General features: G+C 48.1%; 1 protein-coding gene across 2 annotated transcripts in view; it reads right to left on the bottom strand.

Moving 5' to 3' along the window:
- WNT11 (Wnt family member 11) overlaps positions 1 to 23579 on the bottom strand; it is a 56057-nt gene that overhangs the window by 16543 nt on the left and 15935 nt on the right. The window contains exons 3-5 of one of the 2 annotated variants that reach the window (XM_035116173.2): positions 4753 to 4988; positions 2605 to 2882; positions 8 to 300 (exon numbers count right to left, since the gene is read on the bottom strand). In XM_035116173.2, the coding sequence (XP_034972064.1) occupies positions 8 to 300; positions 2605 to 2882; positions 4753 to 4988 (807 nt within the window). Of the gene's footprint in view, positions 1 to 7; positions 301 to 2604; positions 2883 to 4752; positions 6054 to 23579 lie in introns of those variants that run through there. The other variant, XM_060273927.1, reaches the window with a different exon arrangement.

Raw genomic sequence — 23579 nt, 5'->3', positions numbered from 1 at the left:
CATTTACCTGTCCTGAGTCCCGTGCGATCCCACTTTCTCGTTCTTCATGCAGAAATCAGGCGAGCTTTGCAAATAAACCAACTCTGTCTCCTTTACTGGGCGGATATCAAGATCCTTGGGGACTAGATGCTTGCGGGTGCCCATAGGCCGATGCACCACCTTTGTAGCTGAAAGGTATTTGTTTTTTAAATCCAGGGCAATGTCTCTCAGTTCCTGAAGCCCCCTCCAGCAGGTCTTGATCGAGCAGGAACCAGATACTCCGTGGCATTTGCATTTCATCTCCAGAGAAGCTTTCAGGGCCTGTAGAAAGAGGAGCACAGGGATTTTGAAGTGACTTTTCCCTTTTGCTCAAATGCTCACCATCAACCACCCACCCACCCACCGCAACTGTTGCCACCCCTCCCAAGGAAACGCTGAAAGGAGTAAATGTCCTCACTGTGTTACAATCAAGGCTGTGCATCTTGGGCACATGAATGAAACTCATTTGTATATAATTTGCATAGGTTAGGGGAAACATTTCGATTCTACCCCCGATAATCTCTCTTTGCCCCTTGACTCCACCTCCCTGCCCCGCTCCGCCCTCCGTCGTTTTGCCCCACTGCTGGAATTTAGATTGTAAGCTCACAGGGGCAAGGACCCACCATTTTTGCTTACACTGCTCTGTTACACCATGAAACAATTCACCCAGCCTTTGCTCATCGTGGGAAAAATTACACAAAAACGCATCTCTGAGTCGAGGTGGAGGATGTGGCACACACAAACCCCTTTATAACTGGAGCTATTTCTTTCTTTTTTAAATTAATAATAATAATAATAATAATAATAATAATAATAATATACAGAAATGGAATTCAGTGGCATGAAAAGTCACCCCATCTAGAATCTACCAGCCAAAGAGGCTGCTTCATATCAGAGGATGGCCTCAGTAAGGAGTTGACATGCCCACTCAGGTAAAATGTAAAGGTAAAGGACCCCTGGATGGTTAAATCCAGTCAAAGACAACTATGGGGTTACGACACTCATCTCTGTTTGTCCACAGACAGCTTTCCAGGTCATGTGGCCAGCAGGACTAAACCGCTTCTGGTGCAACGGAACGCCGTGATGGAAACCAGAGCGCACGGAAATGCCATTTACCTTCCCGTTGCAGCGGTACATATTTATCTACTTGCACTGGCGTGCTTTCAAACTGCTGGATTGGCAGAAGCTGGGACAGGGCACCACCGAGATTCAAACTGCCACCTTCTGATCAGCAAGCCCCAGGGGCTCAGTGGTTTAGACCACAGCGCCACCCACGTCCCACTCAACCAATGGGCAAAATCCCTGAAAAGTTGGGTTGGAGTTTTGAATGGGCCTCTGCACTTTTAGAATTCATTTGCAGAAATCCTCTACTTTTTAGATTCACCTCTCCACCTGTTTTTGTCCATGCAGCCACCTCTGAATGTGAGCAGCCAACCACACCAGCTGGTTGCAGAAGGATAGTTAGCTTAGCAAGCAAGCGCTATGCAGCCTCCATTTGTAAGCTGCAAGCCTAAACATCTCCATTCAGGAGTAAAAGTCCTATTGATTTGGGTTAAAGGTAAAGGGACCCCTGACCATTAGGTCCAGTCGTGACCGACTCTGGGGTTGCACGCTCATCTCGCATTATTGGCCGAGGGAGCCGGCGTATAGCTTCCAGGTCATGTGGCCAGCATGACAAAGCCACTTCTGGCAAACCAGAGCAGCACATGGAAACGCCATTTACCTTCCCGCTGTAGCAGTTCCTATTTATCTACTTGCATTTTGACATGCTTTCGAACTGCTAGGTTGCCAGGAGCTGGGACCAAGCAACAGGAGCTCACCCCGTCACAGGGATTCGAACCGCCGACCTTCTGATCAGCAAGCCCTAGGCTCAGTGGTTTAACCACAGCGCCACCTGGGTCCCCTTGATTTGGGTTAGGGAAGGCCAACTCAGCCAGGCATTTTTGCTTGCCGAGCAAGGGAGGTGGGAGCCAGACCAAAACAGAACACTTAGTGGAAACTGGGGGAAAAAGAATGTATGGCAAGCCATAACCTGGATATGCAAGGCAATAACTGAAACATTGATGGCCACGGAGCAGAGAATGGATGGAATCTCCCAGAAAAGCCAAAGGGTTGCAATATTGGGGGGGGGGACTCAATGAGACCATCAAACTGACTAGCACTGGCTCTCCAGGGTCTCAAACAGGGGTCTTTACCAGACCGACCTGAAGATCGCAGGGATTGAACCTGGTGCCTGTGCTCAAACACAGGCAGGCAGGGCAAGGATTGGGGAGAGGGCCTTCTTGGTGGCAGCCAGAGAACAGGCCAATATCTCCCTCCAGGTACTCTGCCATGAGTGACCCCAGGAGAAAACGTACTGGTGCAATGGGTCTCCTGCCCAGTTTCCCTTAATGGCACCCACAGTCTGCCAGCTTGAGGATTCCACCTCCATTTGCTTCTCGGCAGGGTGACGCCCAGCCGAAAGCTCTCCCTTTGTACACAGGTCCAGCCCGATTGCTGGTTGAATCCGTTACCGGCTTTCAACCCTTTTCGTTAACCCCGGACGGCGATTGCATAATGAGAACATCTCTTTTCGGAATTGGTTACCTGTCTCCCTACTTCACTGTTGTGCAGATGCATCAGCTTATTGGCTTGTGATCCTGATTTTTTCATCTTCATGGGAGCATCTGAAAATTTGGACCCCATGACAAGACCATAGTTGAGGTTGTCAGCACATCCTCCCCAGCGATACCCAGGTCCAGGTGTCTCACCTGGGATGGGACCGCAGGAGCAGCCAGGGAGGTCCCCGGTGGTGCAGGCTCTGGCGATGGTGTGGCTGATGGCTGCGGCGGAGAGGGCGTACACAAAGGCCGACTCCCTCGTGCCTGCGGAGACAGAAGGGCCGGTAGAAACACATTTCCATTGGATTTTCAGTTGGGTAGAAAACAAATGGGGGAGGGGAACATGGCTCAACTAATAGGAAATCTCAGAAGCTCTCATGCTAATCAGGCTGTCAATCTCTAAAGGTCGTCGCTTCTCGTCTAGCAAAGTACTGCCAGGTGGCAAAAATAGCTGCCAGGAATTACCCCAAACTGCAAAATGTCCAATATTTTTTAAAAAATACCCAATGCAGAAATCACAGGTATCACAGGATGCCAAATGTAGGTATTGAATATTCACTGAAAACCGGGCCAGAATATTCAGTTATTCTTATTTTCTGTATTATTATTATTATTATTATTATTATTATTATTATTATTCTGCCCTATACCCGCAAGTCTCAGGGCAGTTTTGGGAAGTCACTGCAGCTCTACAGCGAACTAAATGCAATCATAGAGTTGGAAGGGACCTTGAGGGTCATCTAGTTCAACCCCTTGCAATGCAGGAATATGCAGCTGTCCCGTGTGGAAATGCAACTTGCAACCTTGGCCTTATCAGCACTAAGCTCAGACCAGCGGAGCTATTCATCTAACTAAGACAGGCATCCCCAAACTGCGGCCCTCCAGATGTTTTGGCCTACAACTCCCATGATCCCTAGCTAACAGGACCAGTGGTGAGGGATGATGGGGATTGTAGTCCAAAACATCTGGAAGGCTGAAGTTTGGGGGTGCCTGAACTAAGAGATGAGTGAACCAGCCCTATCATTAGGCAGAGTGAGGTCATTGCCTCAGGTGGCAGACATATGAAGGCAGGCCGGCCCCCAAATGTTCCTCCACCTGTGCCCCCTGGCAATTCCCCTCTGCTGGAAGGCATAGCAAAGTGTGCTATGGGCGTGTTATGCACCCACTAAACCAGCCACCTGTCCACAGATGTCCTTGGGGACTGTATTCTGTTGCCAGTGTGGAAGTAAGATTCAACTGCCAGTCCAGTCCGTTTCTGTACATGGGGGGGGGGGGCACTTGCCATTTAAGAACACAGAGAACTGCTTTATAATGAGTCAGGCCATTGCTCTCCAAAGTTTGAGGCAGGGGACATTCCAAACCCTACCTGGAGATGCAGAGGATTGAATCGGGGAACCTTCTACATACAAAGCAGATGGGGCACCCATAGAGAGGCATCCAGTCTGCGTTCAACAAAATGCCTTGGGGTGGCCCTACATATCAGATACATGAATCTAAGAACATAGGGTGCTGCCTTAAAATGAGCTGGACCATTGGCTCAGTATTGCCTGCACTGACCTGCAGCAGCTCTGGTTCAGGATCATTCCCAGCCCCACCTATAAACACCAGGGATTGAACCGGGGATGTTTTGCATGCAAACCGGGTTCTCTACCGCTGAGCTGCAGCCACCCTAGCATGGCCAGCCTACAGAATTTTTTTTAATCTTTTTTTAAAAATAATTTTATTAGGTTTTACAATGTTGTATTCATCACACTAACATTGTTCACAAAGAAAGAAAAATGCATTTCCTAAACTCCCCCCCCCCCCCCGCCTCCCCGACTTCCTCTTCTGGTTTCTTGCATATTAACTTCTCCTGCTTGTTTTATTGTACTTTGATATTACTTTCTTAAAATAAAATGTCATTTTATGTACTTTGCTTTTATTGTACCACAAATACGCATGCCATCCAAATCTATTATCCTGTCCTTCCAGGTCTAACATGTCTGTGTTTTCTCATTTCATCCCATCCCGGAACCAAGTAATACACACGGCCTCATAATATAATATAATATAATATAATATAATAATATAATAATATTTAAAGTCTGCAGAATTGAGGCACTAAATGTGTGTTATGCAAATAGTACCCTTTTACCTCTCTCCAAATCCAGGAGGTAGTTGGGCGCCAGCTCGATGGAGGAGCAATTCCACCGCATGTCGGAGAAGGTCTTGCGGCACGTCTTGATCACCTCCCGTGCTGCCTGGATGATGGTTTGCATCAGCTCCAGGTTGCTGCGGCACAGCTGCACTTGCGAAACCACCAGCCCTTCCAGCTGCTTGCAGTGCTGCGTCTGGTTCAGGGCTAGAACCGAGGGAGTCTTGAACAAGGCTCTGGGAAGGCAAAGAAAGAAGCACACCCGGCCAGCACCATTAGCAATTTTGGCAATCCTCAAAGGTCCCAGAGAAGGAGACTTGGCACTCCCAAAACCCTGACAGGCGTCCCCAATTGACCTGGCTTTAATGAATTTCATAACCAAACGCACGGCATTGCGGTTGACGGAAACCAGTTCCCAGCTCACAGCACACTTCCACGTTTCCCTAATCCCTATCTGAAAACATACTAAGTAGTCTGTGCAGCCATCAGGCTGTGAAGCGTCTCATTCTGTCTCTGTTCTCAGAAGCAGCTCCCCATTGCCAGAAATTTCATGTCCCCAAAGGGCACAGAACAGCTTTGTGCTTTGACTGATTTGCTATCAACATCCTCAAGTCTTATTCCCACTATTTAATCCTATCAACAGAGGTGACCACCATGACTTTCCCAATGGTGTTGTGGCGCTAAGGTAAAGGTAAAAGACCCCTGGATGGTTAAGTCCAATTTGACTATGGGGTGCGGCACTCATCTCCGCTTTCAGGCCAAGGGAGCCGCCATTTGTCCGCAGACAGCTTTTCTGGGTCATGTGGCCAGCAGGACTAAACCGCTTCTGGCACACGGGACACTGTGACAAGTACCAGAGCGCACAGAAACGCCGTTTACCTTCCCATCGCAGCGGTACCTATTTATCTACACACGCTGGTGTGCTTTTGAACTGTTAGGTTGGCAGAAGCTGGGACAGAGCAATGGGAGCTCACCCCGTTGTGCTGATTCGAACTGCTGGCTTTCTGATCGGCAAGCCCAAGAGGCCACAGCACTACCAACATCCCCAAATTGTGACACCATGCCTGATGGGATGGGATGGGATGGTCTTACAGATGCTTATATCTTACTAGTGTCATTGAGCCCGTTAAATAAACGGGCACTAGGACATATGTTGTCAAACATTTGTAAAAACCCTCGCGAGCGGAGCCGTGCGCACGCGCCTGTCGCTTGCTGACTCACGCAGGAGGGCGGGCAGACGCGTGCGTTCCCTTCCCGAAGCCCCGGCACTTCTTTGGCCTCTCTTCACCCCCTCACCGGCTTTTAACACACCCACCACAGCCAACCCACCCCACCCACCCCAACCCGCCCACCAGCGCCGCGGCTTCCCTCCTTCTCACCTCTCCTCAGCGGCAGCAGAGTCCTCGCTCCCACTCAGCAGCTGCCCCCCAGTACATTCCAGAGAGAGCAGGCGAGGCGAACGGGACCCTCCATCCAACACCGACCGACCGACCGGCCAGAGCAGACCGTCCCGTCCTGCTCCGCCGCCGCCAACAAACAACACACGACTCTCAAGCACTGACGGACTGATTGACTGAACTGAGGGAGGGAGGGAGCTGAATGACTCGTGTCTCTGCACTCCAAGTCCCAACGGCTGCCCGTGGGGCACATGCGCAGTAGCGCAAACCCACGGACACAGGGACTGGATGCAGAGACACTTGGACTTTATTATATAGGATGACAATGATGGCCAAACTTGGCCCACCAGCTGTTTTGGGACTACAACTCCCATCATCCATAGCAAATAGGACCAGTGGTCAGGGGTGATGGGAATTGTAGTCCCAAAACAGCTGGGGGGCCAAGTTTGTCCATTACTGCCTTATGAGTAATACTGGCATCAGCCCAAGAAATTTTGCTGCCTGAGGTAAGGTATAGTGATTATAGTGGCACTTGAGAGAGCAGGGTTCGAATCCCCACTTGGCCATGAAGTTCTCTGGGTGACGTAGGGCCAGGCATCACCTCTCAGCCTAACAACCTCACAAGATTGTTGTGGGGATTAGCTGAGGTGGGGCAGAACCACTTATGTCACCTTGAGCTCCTTGGAGAAACAGGTGGGATATAAATGCAATCAAAAAGGAAATGCGTACATCAACAGGGCCATGGAATCATCCCCTGCACCAGTAAAAAGCACCTTCTGGTCGACTGATGGTAGTTGTGAGATTCCACAACAAGCCCTAAACAGCCTCAGCCCAGTATACCTGAAGGAGCGTCTCCACCTCCATCGTTCTGCCTGGACACTGAGGTCTAGCACCAAGGGCCTTCTGGCGGTTCCCTCACTGCAAGAAGCAAAGTTACAGGGAACCAGGCAGAGGGCCTTCTCAGTAGTGGCCCCAGCCCTGTGGAACACACTTCCATCAGATGCCAAGGAAATAAACAACTACCTGGCTTTTAGAAGATATCTGAAGGCTGCCCTGTTTAGGGAAGTTTTTAATGACTGATGTTTTAATGTATTTTTAATCTCCTGTTGGAAGCCACCCAGAGTGGCTGGGGAAATCCAGCCAGATGGGTGGGGTATAAGTAATAAATTATTATTATTATTATTATTATTATTATTATTATTATTATTATTATTATCATCAGACTTTTCGCTGCTAACCCACACAGCTGTGTGGAGATTCATTCATTCATTCATTCATTCATTCATTCATTCATTCATTCATTCATACATTACTCTTGAAAGCTGCGTCACTTTCGAGTGAAAGTGGAGGCGGAATGCCTAGACCAGGCACCCCCAAACCTCAGCCCTCCAGATGTTTTGGACTACAATTCCCATCATCCCTGACCACTGGTCCTGTTAGCTAGGGATCATGGGCGTTGTAGGCCAAAACATCTGGAGGGCCGCAGTTTGGGGGTGCCTGGCCTAGGCAATAATAAAAAAGGGTAAAAACTCGCTTCGTGGAGCACAAAAAGCCCACAGTTGACCATGCTGCAGTCGAGAAGACTGTGTTTTGTCTCCATGTTGCAGCTGGAAATCTGAGGAGTAAACAGAAGTGAAGCGGATATTTTGGAAAGGATTCTATCCCAGCCACCCAGCCAGCTACCGGTACTTCCCGTGCAACTTTTATCATCTAGCTGGCATGGCCATAAACCATTCTCCTTTTGTTCATAAAAGGTATTTTACGGCTCACAGCTGGAGAATGACCCTCTTGACAGTTCGGTGATGGCCATGGCTCAGAAGGAATGTCCACCTCTAGCTGCGCAAAAACGACAATTGTGCCTCGCCTTTGGTTTCTCCATGTGCCATCTTGAGACCCTGAGGTGAATGCCCTTTGGTCGCTGTGATTTATTCCCTGCCACCGGCAAATGGGTTCTTGCCGACTCTCTTAAAGACCTGGATTAGAGGCAGGCTTGGAACCTGATGCTTTGATCAGGGGGACCCTTATCCGGAGCGGCCTCTGAGGAGTTTGAACCCGCGCCATGTGAGGCTCTTACCTCAGCAATGGGCTTAGCCATTAGTCACCACCCTGCCCTTCAAAGCCTTCTCCGCCTCTGAACTTCGAAAGTTTGGTTTGGCAAATGGGGCGGCCAAGACTGCCAAATCTGACTGAAATGCAAGGGGAAAGGAAACGCTCCACAATGTTCTGGAAGCACATGTAAGGATGGGAAGGGGACTTGGGACAAAGCTGCTGACGGGATGTAGCCTGGGCCTATCCTTTTCACCTTTTTGGTTTTTGGTTTTTCTGTTTTTAAACTGTTTTGACTGATTACCTGTTTCTAATTTATCTGTAAGCCTCCTTGAGTCCCTGTAGGGGGGGAGCTGGGACATTATAAATGAATGAATGAATAAACAACAACAACAACAACAACAACAACAGAACAACAACAGGCAGTATTTTTAATACCGCTTTTCAATACTAATTTTACAGAGCCGTTTGCAGCATAAGAACATGATAATGTGACTATTTAAGCCAATTAAATAAAATGACAGGAGGGGTTGATTAAAAATTAGGTCCAGTCAGGTAGACGTTTATCAGAAAGCTGCCTCAAAAGCTAGACAAAACAGACCCATTTTTGTCAGCTTTTGGTAAGCACTCAGTGGTGGGGTGAGGAGTAAACCTCGGGGGGTGGGGGGTGGGGAGAGGTTCCACATTTGCATAGCTGCCAAGTCTCCCATTTTCCCTGGGAAATCCCCGTTTTCCCAGGTGTTCCTAGCTGAAAAAATGGATTTTTTTGTTTTTTCCCGGTTTATTCTGGCGCGGTGGCCATTTTGGAACTGGGCGGAGCATGCTCAGAAGTGACTTTTGATGCTGCTCTGTCCAGTTCCAAAATGGCTGCAGTGAGACTTCTGGCGCGGCGGCCATTTTGGAACTGGGCAAAGCAGCATCAAAAGTCACTTCTGAGCATGCTCCGCCCAGTTCCAAAATGGCGGCAGCGCTACTTCCGGTCTGCTATTTCCGGCCCGGTCCCTTATTTCTCTGACAGCAACTTGGCAGGTATGCATTTGGGGTGTGAGTGCTGAGAAGGCCATGCTAGGAAGTGGGTCAGGGTCACCAATGGGGCGCTCGTGGGCTCGCATCCATCTGAAGAGGCCTGGGTTGATGCCAAGAGCGTCGCATCCGAGACTAGACTTTATTTCACCCGGGTCAAAGACTCAGTTTGGCACACACACCCCAACGTACATTTGTGTACACACACAGAGAGACTGGGAATTTCAATGGTGCCCCTCTGAAGGCTTGTCCCGGGGGGTGGGGGGTGGACCGGCTACCCTCCCCATAGCTATGGCCCTGCCCTCTCCCCTTTCCAAAATTAACGTAAGAACATAAGAGTAGCCTGCTGAATCAGGCCAGTCAGTGGCCCATCGAATCAAGCATCCTGTTCTCACAGTGGCCAACCAGTTGCCTCGGTAGAAAACCGACTAGAGGGATCTGAGCACAAGAGCAACTCTCCCCTTTTGTGTCCCTATTTCCCAGGGATGTTCCTGATTTGGAGAAGCCGTCCTGGTTTCTGATTTGATCCACTAATGTCCTGTTTTCATTGGAAAAATGTTGGAGGGTGTGGACTTAACCGACCCCAGAGCCATCTGAAGGCAATCCTGTATAGGGAAGGTTTTCTTTTAATGTTTTATTATTGTTTTATATATGTTGGGAGTGGCTGGGGCAACCCAGTAAGATGTGTGGGGTATAAACAGTAAAAATGTCATTATGGTTACAGGTAGGTAGCCGTGTTGGTCTGGGTCGAAGTAAAATAAAAAAATTCCTTCAGTAGCACCTTAAAGACCAACTAAGTTAAGTTAAAGACTAACTAGTTAAAGTTAACTAAGTTAAGTTAAAGACCAACTAAGTTAAGTCAAAGACTAACTAGTTGGTCTTTAAGGTGCTACTGAAGGAATTTTTTTATTTTAATGTCATTATGGAATGGGATGTCCCTATTTTCATTGGAGAAATGTTGGAGGGTATAGGTTTCCAGCAGCTTTGACCCCCCCAAAGAATCAGCTCAGGTGGGTGGAAAGGTAGATCATTCCATCAGGCTGGCAGAAATGTTCTAGCTCTATGTTGAATTCCTCCCTATATTGTGTGTTTGTGTGCCACATGGACAAACGTACGCTAGACGGTGTCCTGGTCTGGAGAAACAAAAAACGTTTGTGCAGAACAGCATACTAGAAATGGTGGCATTTAACACTCTCAAGCGTTCTGTGAAAGGAGCTTATAAACTGGCAACTGTTTTCATCAACGAAACGCTTTAAAGAGCACTTGGTTAAAACTTTTGTGTGTTGAAACTTTGCACTTCAATAGGACAGAGAATTCTGGTAGACTAGAGTAAGGGAGGATTTGTGAGACGACAGAAAGAGAGGCATCTCAAAATGTGGAATCAAAGAGAAGAATTCGATTAACTCCTAGGCGGGGCTGTTTCTCATAGAGCCAGTCACGCTCTAAAGAGCCGACCGTGACGGATAAATATAGTTTCTGATCGTCTTTCACATTTGAACCTCTCGCTTTAAAGCTTCGTAATTGGAAACATCTCTGTGGGTGAATCGGGAGAGGGGCAGAAAAATTACGCATGTTCTGGCTGGCGTTTCCGAGAGCACAACACGGCGTTTGGGGCAACTCAACTCAACTCAACACAGAAACGGCCGATCTGTCTTACAGTATTGCCTTGGCCTTGCAGCCTGCATATGGTTTTCAACTTCTCCCGCCTCTGAAGTACCCGGTTCTGTCTTCAAGTTGAGCTGACGCATTAGGGAACCCTCCACTCTTATGTTTCTGGTTTTGTGCATCATGGTGGCTAGCAGTCTCAATGGCTGTGTCTTACCTCCAGTGGAAAAGAGGTATGTCTTTGAGCATCAGTTGGTGGGAATCGAACGTGGGGAGAAAGCCGTTGATCAGGCGAATAGCCCATCTAGGCCGGCATCCTGTTCTCACAGAAGCCAACCAGCTGCCCCAATGGGAAGCCAGCAAGCAGGATCCAGCCAGAAGAGGCCTCTCCCCTCCTGTGGCTCCCAGCGCCTCGAACTCAGAAGCATTGCTGCTTCTGACTGTGGAGTCAGAGCATAGCTATTGAGCCATTGAATTTGCCCGATCCTCTTTCCTCCCTTTTTAAAAAATATCATAAATAAATAAGAATAAAAATGTGTGCCCCACCACCCGAGACCATCCCATTGTAGATAACCAACCTCCCAAAATTTCAACACCTCTTGCAGTGAGATGGTTGGACAGTGTTCTCGAAGCTACCAACATGAGTTTGACCAAACTGCGGGAGGCAGTGCAAGACAGGAGTGCCTGGCGTGCTATGGTCCATGGGGTCACGAAGAGTCAGACATGACTAAACGACTAAACAACAAGTAAAGAAAAAAGAAAGAAGTATGTCACGTATATTCCTTATTCTACTGCTGATACAACTCCATAGGAAGCCACATACCATTGGCCCATCTAGCTCAGTATCGACTGCACTGGCTGGCAGCAGCTCTCCAGGGATTCAGATAGGGAATGTTCCCAGCCTTGCCTGGAGATTCCAGGGATTGAACCTGCGATCTTTTGCATGCAAAGCAGATGTTCTACCACTGAGCGATTGCCCTTCCCAAACCCAGAGCTGCAGGCTTGTACCCTCCTATGGCAGGTGGTGATAGGGACGCGGGTGGCTCTGTGGGTTAAACCACTGAGCCTAGAGCTTGCCGATCAGAAGGTCGGCAGTTCGAATCCCCGCAAAAGGGTGAGCTCCCGTTGCTCGGTCCCAGCTCCTGCCAGCCTAGCAGTTCGAAAGCATGTCAAAGTGCAAGTAGATAAGTAGGTACCACTTCGGCGGGAAGGTAAACGGCATTTCCGTGTGCTGCTCTTGTTTGCCAGAAGCGGCTTTGTCATGCTGGCCACATGACCCAGTAAAGCGAGATGAGTGCCGCAACCCCAGAATCGTCCGCGACTGGACCTAATGGTCAGGGGCCCCTTTACCTTTACCCTCCTATTAGGCGAGATTTCCTGAGCTACAGTTCTCCCTGCCTGAGATCTTGAACAGAGCTGTTCTTTTTATTCGTCTCTTTCTAAAAAAAAAAAAGTTTATTACCACACTTCAGCCCTTCCCCTAATAATATAAACAACTGTCAAAACAGATTTATACCGAGTTGATGAGGCTTTCAAATAGTGTTAGGGATAGTGTCAGAAACGCATAAGCCTGATTGCCACAGACTCCCAGTCCAGGCGCATATTGTGGGGTTTGTCAGCTCACGTAATTACATTGGGCAGGCTGAACACATTCACTCAGAAACAGGAATACGGGACAGCAGGTAACATGGTACAAGACCCTCTCCAGCTCTTTGAGTCTCTAATCCTCTGGAGAGAATTTTTCTGATTCTAGAAAACTGGAGGCTCCAGTTGCATATATAAGCACTGAAATACATACTAAGGATTATCATGCAGTGCAGCCTTCCAGGGACCGTGAAGCACCATCACTGGCCAGATCAAAGATTTGTAGGCCCCCCAATGTCTCTAGTCAGGGGGACAGAGTAGCTTCCTGGCTCTAAGCCTGATGCTGACCCTCCAGGGACAGTCCCGGATTTACAGAAGCCGTCCCAGTTTCTGAATTGATCCCAGAATGTCCCACTTTTCCTTAAGATGTCCCTATTTTCATCAGAGAAATAGAATTATATAATCGTAGAGTTGGAAGAGACTACGAGGGCCATCCAGTCCAACCCCCTGCCAAGCAGGAAACACCATCAAAGCATTCCTGACAGATGGCTGTCAAGCCTCCGCTTAAAGACCTCCAAAGAAGGAGACTCCACCACACTCCTTGGCAGCAAATTCCACTGCCGAACAGCTCTTACTGTCATGAAGTTCTTCCTAATGTTTAGGTGGAATCTTCTTTCTTGTAGTTTAAATCTATTGCCCCATGTCCGCTTCTCTGGAGCAGCAAAAAAACAACCTTTCACCCTCTTCTATATGACATCCTCTTATATATTTGAACATGGCTATCATATCACCCCTTAACCTTCTCTTCTCCAGGCTAACATACCCAGCTCCTTAAGCCATTCCTCATAAGGCATCATTTCCAGGCCTTTGACCATTTTGGTTGCCCTCTTCTGGACACGTTCCAGCTTGTCAGTATCCTTCTTGAACTGTGGTGCCCAGAACTGGACACAGTACTCCAGGTGAGGTCTGACCAGAGCAGAATACAGTGGTACTATTACTTCCCTTGATCTAGATGCTATACTCCTATTGATGCAGCCCAGAATTGCATTGGCTTTTTTAGCTGCTACAAGAAATGTTGGAGGGTATGGAGTTATGAGACCCCCGAGCCAAGGAGAACCATTAGAAGACGTCTGAAGGTAGCCCTGTCTAGGGAAGTTGTTTAATGTTTAATGTTTTCTTATGTTTTTATATATGTTGGAAGCTGCCCAGAGTGGCTAGGGCTAGCCTGGTATAAATAAAATAAAATAAAATAAAATAAAATAAAATAAAATAAAATAAAATAAAAGCAGTAGTAGGATATTGTACCTGTCCTTCACCATAAGATCCCAAGGAAGGTTAAAGCAATAGAACAAATGATTATTCGTGGATGTTGTTTTTTAAAAAACAAATTAATTAATTACCATGCTAAAACAGAATGGTATAAATTCAGCCCAAGAGGTGGGCCCCACAAAACCAGGGCAAAGAGCTGCAACTTCAGCACAGGCCAGAAGCTGTACTATAAGGATGCTAGAAAAAGCTCTGTAGGGCGGGAGATCCCACAGTTCAAGGGCTGCCACAGAGAAGCTCCGTCCCAGGCTGCCATTCCCTGCACTTTTGAGAGTGGTGGAACTATCAAGAGAGCTCCTTCTGCAGAGCTTAGCAGACAAGAAGGTTGGTAGGAGTGGAGATGGTCTTTCAGATATTTTGTGCCTAAGTTATTAGAGCTTTAAGAGACTCTAAAAAGCAGAGACATCACCTTGCCTACAAAGGTCCATATAGTTAAAGCTATGGTTTTCCCAGTAGTGATGTATGGAAGTGAGAGCTGGACCATAAAGAAGGCTGATCGTCGAAGAATTGATGCTTTTGAATTATGGTGCTGGAGGAGACTCTTGGAGGAGACTCCCCATGGACTGCAAGAAGATCAAACCTATCCATTCTGAAGGAAATCAGCCCTGAACGCTCCCTGGAAGGACAGATCCTGAAGCTGAGGCTCCAATACTTTGGCCACCTCATGAGAAGAGAAGACTCCCTGGAAAAGACCCTGATGTTCGGAAAGATGGAGGACACAAGGAGAAGGGGACGACAGAGGACGAGATGGTTGGACAGTGCTCTCGAAGCTACAAACATGAGTTTGACCAAACTGCGGGAGGCAGTGGAAGACAGGAGTGCCTGGCGTGCTATGGTCCATGGGGTCATGAAGAGTCGGACACGACTAAACGACTAAACGACAACAACAACAACAACAACAACAACAACAACAACAACAACAACAAAGAGAGGTGAGCTGTAAGGCTCAAACAGCCTTTCTAGGAGCACGTTGCTCACTGGGATCTCTCCATGGTGCTGAAATAACCAACCATCCTTGGTCCATGGGATACTGCATGGAAGCAAAGCAGGATGGCTGTGATAATACTCCATCACGTATATAATCATCTTCATCTTCTTCTTCTTTACTCATGCAAAACTAATGCATACCAGCCTAGGAATCCCTCTCATTTTGGATTGATTGAGCTGGATAGAGATTATTTAATTCAATTTCCAAGCATTTTGAAACAAATGCATTGAGGTGCATTTGGTGGTTGAGGGCCTTTTGGTGGTTCCCTCCCTACGAGAAGTGAGGTTGCAGGGAACTAGGCAGAGGGCCTTCTCAGTAGTTGCGCCCGTCCTGTGGAATGCCCTCCCACCAGATGTCAAGGAAATAAACAACTACCTGACTTTTAGAAGACATCTGAAGGCAACCCTGTATAGGGAAGTTTTTCATGTTTGATATTTTATTGTTTTTTTTAATATTCTGTTGGAAGCCCCCCAGAGTGGCTGGGGAAACCCAGCCAGATGGGCAGGGTATAAATAATAATTTATTAATAGTAGTAGTAGTAGGCTGTTTTTGGACTACAACTCCCATCATCCCTAGCTAACAGGACCAGTGGTCAGGGATGATGGGAATTGTAGTCCCAAAACCGCTGGAGACCCAAGCTTGGACCAACTCTGCACTATATCATAGGAACATACAAAGTGTCTGCTGGATAATGCTAATTCCCCATCTAGTCCAGCGTTCTCTTCTCACAGTGGCCAACCAGATACCCATTCTGATGCATTAGGGAGGGTGATGGTAAATGGAAATGGAACCCGCCCCCATCGAAGAAGAAGAAGAAGAAGAAGAAGAAGAAGAAGAAGAAGAAGAAGAAGAAGAAGAAGAAGAAGAAGTTGTTAGTTGTACTAGTTTTTCTAGGTCACCTTCAAAGGTAGCCCCACATAGAGTGCATTGCAGTAGTCCAAACGGGAGATAACTAGAGCATGCACCACTCTGGCGAGACAGTCTGCAGGCAGGTAGGGTCTCGGCCTGCGTACCAGATGGAGCTGATAGACAGCCGTCCTGGACACAGAATTGACCTGCGCCTCCATGGACAGCTGTGAGTCTAAAATGACCCCCAGGCTGCGCACCTGCTCCTTTGGGGGCACAGTTGCCCCATTCAGGACTAGGGAGTCCCCCACACCCACCCGCCCCCTGTCCCCCCAAAACAGTACTTCTGTCTTGTCAGGATTCAACCTCAATCTGTTAGCCGCCATCCATCCTCCAACCGCCTCCAGGCACTCACACAGGACCTTCACCGCCTTCACTGGTTTCGATTTGAAACAGAGGTAGAGCTGGGTATCATCCGCATACTGATGGACACCCAGCCCAAACCCCCTGGCGGTTTTCTGGTTTTTGAACTGGTAGCTACCAGAAAGAGCTGCCAAAACAAACTCTGCTGGCAGTGGCGACGCAAGAAGGGGAGGACACACAGGGAAACAATTGCAAGCTAACAAAACAAATCTAAGTGCGACAACTGAATAATGAAACAAATGTGACTGTAACAAAGATAAACAAAAGAAGGGTTGAAGAACAAAACAAGCGCAGCAGTGAAATTAAAAACTTATTGTTTTGCATCCCTGATGCCTGACATGCTAACTATTCACAGGCAGATTATTTCATTGACTTCCAACATTTCACAGGCCAAATCAGGAACACACACTTGTCGTAGTGCCTTAGATCTTACAACCAAGGGTCATTGCCCAAGCTCTACACACATACACACACAGGGGGGGAATATACATGCACCACAATTCATGTGTCAGTAACCTCATGATTGGACTACAGTGGTACCTTGGTTTGCAACCATTTAATAATAATAATAATAATAATAATAATAATAATAATAATAATAATAATAATTTATTTATTTATACCCCGCCCATCTAGCCGGGTTCCCCCAGCCACTCTGGGCGGCTTCCAACAAAACATTAAAATACAGAAATCCATCAAACATTAAAAGCTTCCCTAAACAGGGCTGCCTTAAGATGCCTTCTAAAAGTCTGGTAGTTGTTTTCTCTTTGACATCTGATGGGAGGGCGTTCCACAGGGCGGGCGCCACTACCGAGAAGGCCCTCTGCCTGGTTCCCTGTCACTTAGCTTCTCGTAGCGAGGGAACCGCCAGAAGGCCCTCAGCACTGGACCTCAGTGTCCGGGCAGAACGATGGAGGTGGAGACGCTCCTTCAGGTATACTGGACCAAGGCCGTTTAGGGCTTTAAAGGTCAGCACCAACACTTTGAATTGTGCTCGGAAACGTACTGGGAGCCAATCACGTCAAACCCGGAAGTGTGTGTCCCTTTTTTTGGATTGCAACCCATTTTGGGGAGGGGGGCCCCATTGGCGAAAGTGCGCCTTGTCTTGGTTTACAACCGGACCCCCAGAACAGATTATGGTTGTAAACCAAGGTACCACTGTACTGCAATGTGCTGGTAGTTGAGTAGTACACCTGGTCATGTAGACATCACACTTCTGCTAAGGCAGGGATGTCCAACAGGTCAATCAGGATCGACTGGTTGATCCCCGGGAAGTTCTTGTCGACCGTGGTCAACCGTGGGCTCGTTTTCAATTGGCATAAAAGCATCCGGCCCCGGCCCCTCAACCCGTCCTCCATTTTCTCATGATCGCTGGAACGGGAGTTATCGCTGTGAGGTAGATTGTTTCCTTAGCAATCTTTTGGTGAGCTGGTGAGCGACTTTTCCTCTTTCCCCTTTACTCGTTTTTTGCATATTTCTCTCAACAACGTGACTTTCCTCCCTTACAAAAGCTCAACGTTTGACCCAACCCCCCCAAAAAACAGGACTTTCCTCCCTAAAGAAAGCTCAACAACTTTGATCTGAAACCCCCCTCCCCCAAAAATGGGACTTTCCTCCTTTAAAAAAGGCCCCAAAAGGGGTAGATCACTGCCAATTTTTTATCTCTGTGAGTAGATCGCAGTCTCTTGGGAGTTGGACGTCCCTGTACTAAGGGAACTGCACTGGCAACCAATGAGCTATCAGGCTATGTTCAAGGTTTTGTTGTAACCTATGAGGCTCAGCAGGGACGCGGGTGGCGCTGTGGGTTAAACCACAGAGTCTAGGGCTTGCCGATCAGAAGGTCAGCAGTTCGAATCCCTGCGACAAGGTGAGCTCCCGTTGCTCGGTCCCTGCTCCTGTCAACCTAGCAGTTCGAAAGCACGTCAAAGTGCAAGTAGATAAATAGGTACCGCTCCGGCGGGAAGGTAAACGGCGTTTCCGTGCGCTGCTCTGGTTCGCCAGAAGCGGCTTTGTCATGCTGGCCACATGACCCAGAAGCTGTACGCTGGCTCCCTCAGCCAGTAAAGTGAGATGAGCGCTGCAACCCCAGAGTCGTCCGTGACAGGACCTAATGATCAGGGGTCCTTTATGAGGCTCAGTACCAGGTTGCCAGAAGGATCGCCTGGATATACCTGGATCATCTGGGGAAATGACGCCACACCTTGCAGAGTGTCTCAAGGAGATGACCCCAAAATTGGCCTTTTCCACCATTGCCCCTGCACTCCGAAAAGCCCTTCCCTTTGCCATTGAGGAAGCATCAGCCATCAGCTGCTTCAGATGTTCTGTAAAGTCACTTCCAACGAATGCCTTGCCCTCAAGAGGGAGGCTGCCCATCGCCTCTCTGCATGAAGACCTCTTGGCTTTGTACTGGATTGCAGCTTTTGCGGCTTGCCCTGCAGAGGGAGGCTGCCCGACGCCTCTCTGCGTGAAAACCTCTTAGCGCTGTGCTGTATCGCAGCTTTTGTCTTCTGGGTGCAGCTTTCCCAGGGCAACCATTTAGGGTGGGGGGGGGGAAGAATTTCCTGGGAATCAATTGCCAGCTCCCCCAGGAGCCCTGCCTTCAGAGAAGCCAAAAGGCTGTGGGTTAGCCAACCCAAACTGAAATGTGCGAACAAGGTCTGAGTCAACAATCTGTGTCGCCCCACTCTCGCTCTCTCCTTGGCACGCGGCTGAGATTTTTTCAGCAGGGAAATATCAGAAGAGCAGCCAGCCTTTAACAAACAACGGCAATGTTTGTCCGCTGGACGAGAAAGAAAGGAAAGGAGTTGGATGGCCTCGCCTTGTCGACTTGCAAAGGGAACGCACAGAGCAAGACAATGGTCTTTGTGCAACGAGCCAGCACCACAGGCTTCCCACCCCATTACTCAGGAGTAAGCTCACCGGAGGGAAGCAGAGCTGGATCGGGAGCGCAGCGACCCAAAGACCGCAGGCTAAACAAGTCAAATATAAAATATTAAGTGCCGCTGAATGAGGCTCAGCCAACTCCTCTCTGGGCACTGGCAGGCTCTGCTTTGTTGAATCCAAATAGGAAACCCTCCTTGAAGTCCATGCCAGCTGCAAGAGTTAGGCTTGGCGAGCGCACAGGGAGGCCAGCATGTTTGGGGACATTTGTCAGCTTTTGTTCGGTGCGGTCAGCCCCAAAGGCCGTGTGAAGCTGCCTCCCACTGGGTCAGATCATTAGCCCATCTGTGCAACATCCCTCCAAGGTCTCAAAGAGATTTGCTATCTGGGGTCCCTGATTGTTTGGACCCGACCCCCCCGCAATCCAGGGATCCTGTTCAGGGAATATTTTTTTAGTGTTTGATGCTGCGTTGTGTTTTTTGTTGGGAGCTGCCTAGAATGGCTGGAGCAACCCAGTCAGATGGGCAGCATATAAAATTGTTGTTGCTGCTGCTGAATGTGCAAAGTTAGAATCATAGAGTTGGAAGAGACCACAAGGGCCATCCAGTCCAACCCCCTGCTGAGCAGGAAACACCATCAAAGCATTCTTGACATATGCCTGTCAAGCCTCTGCTTAAAGACCTCCAAAGAAGGAGACTCCACCACACCCCTTGGTAGCAAATTCCACTGCCGAACAGCTCTTACTGTCATGAAGTTCTTCCTAATGTTTAGGTGGAATCTTCTTTCTTGAAGTTTGAATCCATTGCTCAGTGTCTGCTTCTCTGGAGCAGCAGAAAACAATCTTTCTCCCTCCTCCATATGGCATCCTTTCATATATTTGAACATGGCTATCATATCACCCCTTAACCTTCTCTTCTCCAGGCAGTGAGAGATTTTACTTTCTTGGGCTCCTTGATCACTACAGATGGTGACAGCAGCCACGAAATTAAAAGACGCCTGCTTCTTGGGAGAAAAGCAATGACAAACCTAGACAGCATCTTAAAAAGCAGAGACATCACCTTGCCTACAAAGGTCCGTATAGTTAAAGCTATGGTTTTCCCAGTAGTGATGTATGGAAGTGAGAGCTGGACCATAAAGAAGGCTGATCGCCAAAAAATTGGTGCTTTTGAATTATGGTGCTGGAGGAGACTCTTGAGAGTCCCATGGACTGCTAGAAGATCAAACCTATCCATTCCTAAGGAAATCAGCCCTGAGTGCTCACTTGAAGGACAGATCGTGAAGCTGAGGCTCCAATACTTTGGCCACCTCATGAGAAGAGAAGAATCCTTGGAAAAGACCTTGATGTTGGGAAAGATTGAGGGCACAAGGAGAAGGGGACGACAGAGGACGAGATGGTTGGACAGTGTTCTCGAAGCTACGAACATGAGTTTGACCAAACTGCAGGAGGCAGTGGAAGACAGGAGTGCCTGGCGTGCTATGGTCCATGGGGTCACGAAGAGTCGGACACGACTAAACGACTAAACAACAACAACTCCAGGCTAAACATAACCAGCTCCCTATTTTGGTTGCCCTCTTCTGGACACGTTCCAGCTTGTCAGTATCCTTCTTGAACTGTGGTGCCCAGAACTGGACACAGTACTCCAGGTGAGGTCTGACCAGAGCAGAATACAGTGGTACTCTTGCTTCCCTTGATCTAGATGCTATAGTTGTCCTAAAGTAAGTGAGGTTAGTGGTTCATCTAGGCCAGTTTTTGCTTTCTCAGACTGGCAAATGTTCTCCAAGGCCTCAGGAAGAGCAAGAGGCCTTTCTGAGCAATGCTAGCTAAGATTCCTGGCTGCAGTGTTGTCTCCCAATGGGTGAGATTCCTGTTCCACCCACATATCAAAAGAAGAGTGTGGTGTAGTGGTTAGAGCTTCAGACTAGGACCAGGGAAACCCAGCTTTTCCTTATGAAGCTCACTTGGGCTAGTCTCTGCTTCCAAATCTGACCTACCTCACAGGGTTGTTGTGAGGACAATGCATGCAGGCAGAGAACCACGAACACTGCCTTGAGATGACTTGAGGAAAAGATGGCATAGAAAAGCAACAGATCAATAAAAAAATTGCCAGGACACCACTGCCCAAAACACCATGGGCATTACTCTTAAAAATAAGACCATGGCTACAAAAGAAAACTAGTGGTAGGAGATATGTATTATTCACCATTTTTTTCCTTTAAATTTCCCCTTGCTTGGTACCAATTAATGTTTTTTAAAAAGGATACCCTTCGTGTCCGTACTGCCAGCAGCTCCCCCTAGTGGAGATATATAAAAAGGAATTTCCCAACTCCGCCTAATCTATTTCTTCCACATACCCGGTGGACGTTACAGAACTGGGGGCCTGATCCTAGGCGTGCAAACCTACAAGCAGGTCAAAATTAGTTCCAGTGGTGCTATTCCCCAAATAAGGCCGTGGAAGGGCTGCAGCTGGAGAGTAAGATCAAATCAGAATATATTCCTTTCATGCTCTCTTACTGGCCCCTCGCCCTAATAGTTTATGCCTACAGTTTGGGCTCCCCTACCAGTTCAATGAGCACCAGCCCCCGCTGATTCTTTTTATTCCACCTCTTGGTAAGCCTGATACTCACTTTGGGAAATATTTGAAATGGAGAGTTAAATTTCCGAGCTGTTAAGAGTTGTACAATGCCACTTTTACAGCAAATAATGGCTATGTGATAGCTATCTTCAGATACTTGAAGGGAACAGACACAGAGAATCATAGAATCATAGAGTTGGAAGGGACCCAAAGGGCCATCTAGTCCAACCCCCTGCAATGCAGGAATCTCAGCTAAAGCATCCAAGAGACATGGCCACCCAACCTCTGCTTTCAAACCTCCAAGGAAGGAGAGTCTGCCACCTCCCAACGGAGACCGTTCCACTGTCAAACAGCTCTAACTGTCAGAAAGTTAGACATTCCTGACGTTTAGTTGAAATCTCCTGTGTTGTAACTTGAAGTCATTGGTTTGAGTCCTACCTTCCAGAGTAGGAGAAAACAAGCTTGCTCCCTCTTCCATGTGACAGCCCTTGAGATATTTGACGATGGCTATCCTATCTCCTCTCAGACTCCTCTTTTCCAAGCTAAGCATCCCCACCTCCTTCAACCGTTCCTCATAAGGCTTGGTTTCCAGACCCTTGATCATCTCAAGACTCCTTCAGAAGGTGATAGACTCGTCTTACTTGGCAGTTTTCAGACAGAAGTTGGATGGCCATCTGTCATGGGTGCCTTAGTTTAGATGCCTACATTGCAGGGGGTCAAAAGTTGGATGGCCATCTGTCAGACTAGAAGACCCTCGGGGCCGCTTCCAACTCTACAATCCTGGGATTCAATTTCCTACAAGTTCCTACAAATAGAGAAACTAGGACTAGGACTTACTACTGGAGGGGAGGAGAAATGGAAAATCTGGAGTAAGGAAGAGAAATGGAATGGAGCCGCTGGAATCTTGAGCAACTGCACTCCACATGCCAACATTTTGGCTGCGTACAATACCAAACTGTTAAATCACCATTTGAATCACATGACTCCCGTGCCCTGCGAGAATCCTGGGAGCTGTAGTTTAACCTCAGCACCCCTAAGCAAGCTACAGTTCCCAAGATTCATTTGGGAGGGAGTTCTGTTCTTTCAATGGCCTCTAAATGCCTGGTGGGCGCACAGGGTGAGCTGAGGAGCCTCACCTGCGGGTGCTACGATTTCTGATCTCACAACGAATTCAGCTCTTTCCATTTTAATGCAGCAGACACTCAGAAAGGCATTCAGCAGCCGTTTCCATCTGGCTAGGGAGCAGGATCCTGGCATGTGGCAGCCATGTGGTGAGAACCATTTCCACGTGCATACGTTACGGGCAAGACGTGCCTCCCCTTTCCAAGCCAAGCCAGTGATTTAACTCTCAGCGATCCCAGGGAAAGGGATGGTCTGAAATATTAGAATTTCAGAGTTGGAAGGGACCCCGAGGGTCATCTAGTCCAACCCCCTTCAATGCAGGAATCTTTTGCCCAACATGGGTCTCGAACCCACATCCCTCAGGATGCAGAGTCTCATGCTCTACCAACTGAGCTATCCCCACCCACCCAGACTGCTCTACAGCAAATTTGAACCCCCTAACACATTTTTAAAAGACATTGGGTGGTGACCCCGCTAAGTCAGGGATGGGAGCTTCCGGCCCAGGGTTCAAGAACAGCCCTCCCACAGTCCCTGAGACTCCTTCTCAGACCAACTTGAAGCTCCACTTTTCAGTCCAAGTCTGGTTTAGAGATTAAAAAAAACAGTAGTCAGTGGCACCTGGTCAGTAGATTGAACAGGAACACGGGCCATTTGGTGCCTTCTCCACTAGGGTGAGATGCATTGCATTTCTATTTAGTTTATAGTTATTGTGGGATGTAATCCACTGGGAGCAGTCAAGTACAACATTCCTTGTAATGCTAGAGAAGACATGCGAGGCAGCCAGTCAAAACTTCCTGTTCCTCCTGGCTAGAGCATCCTTCCTTTTGCATGTGATAGGTGGGCATGACCTAACCTGTCCAGGTAACAAAAGGACAAGTCACGCAGCACACCTCCCTCTCTTTTTGACTTCCTTCCTCATTTGACCAGCTTCTAGCTAAGACTGCTCTGCTAGCTCTCAGCTAGCAGAAGCCCTGGGATTCTTCCCCCATATGGGTTAGATCCACATGTACATAT

This window comes from Zootoca vivipara, chromosome 4 (genome assembly GCF_963506605.1).
Source record: "Zootoca vivipara chromosome 4, rZooViv1.1, whole genome shotgun sequence".
Taxonomy (NCBI): domain Eukaryota; kingdom Metazoa; phylum Chordata; class Lepidosauria; order Squamata; family Lacertidae; genus Zootoca; species Zootoca vivipara.
This window is presented reverse-complemented; position numbering and strand designations above follow the sequence as displayed.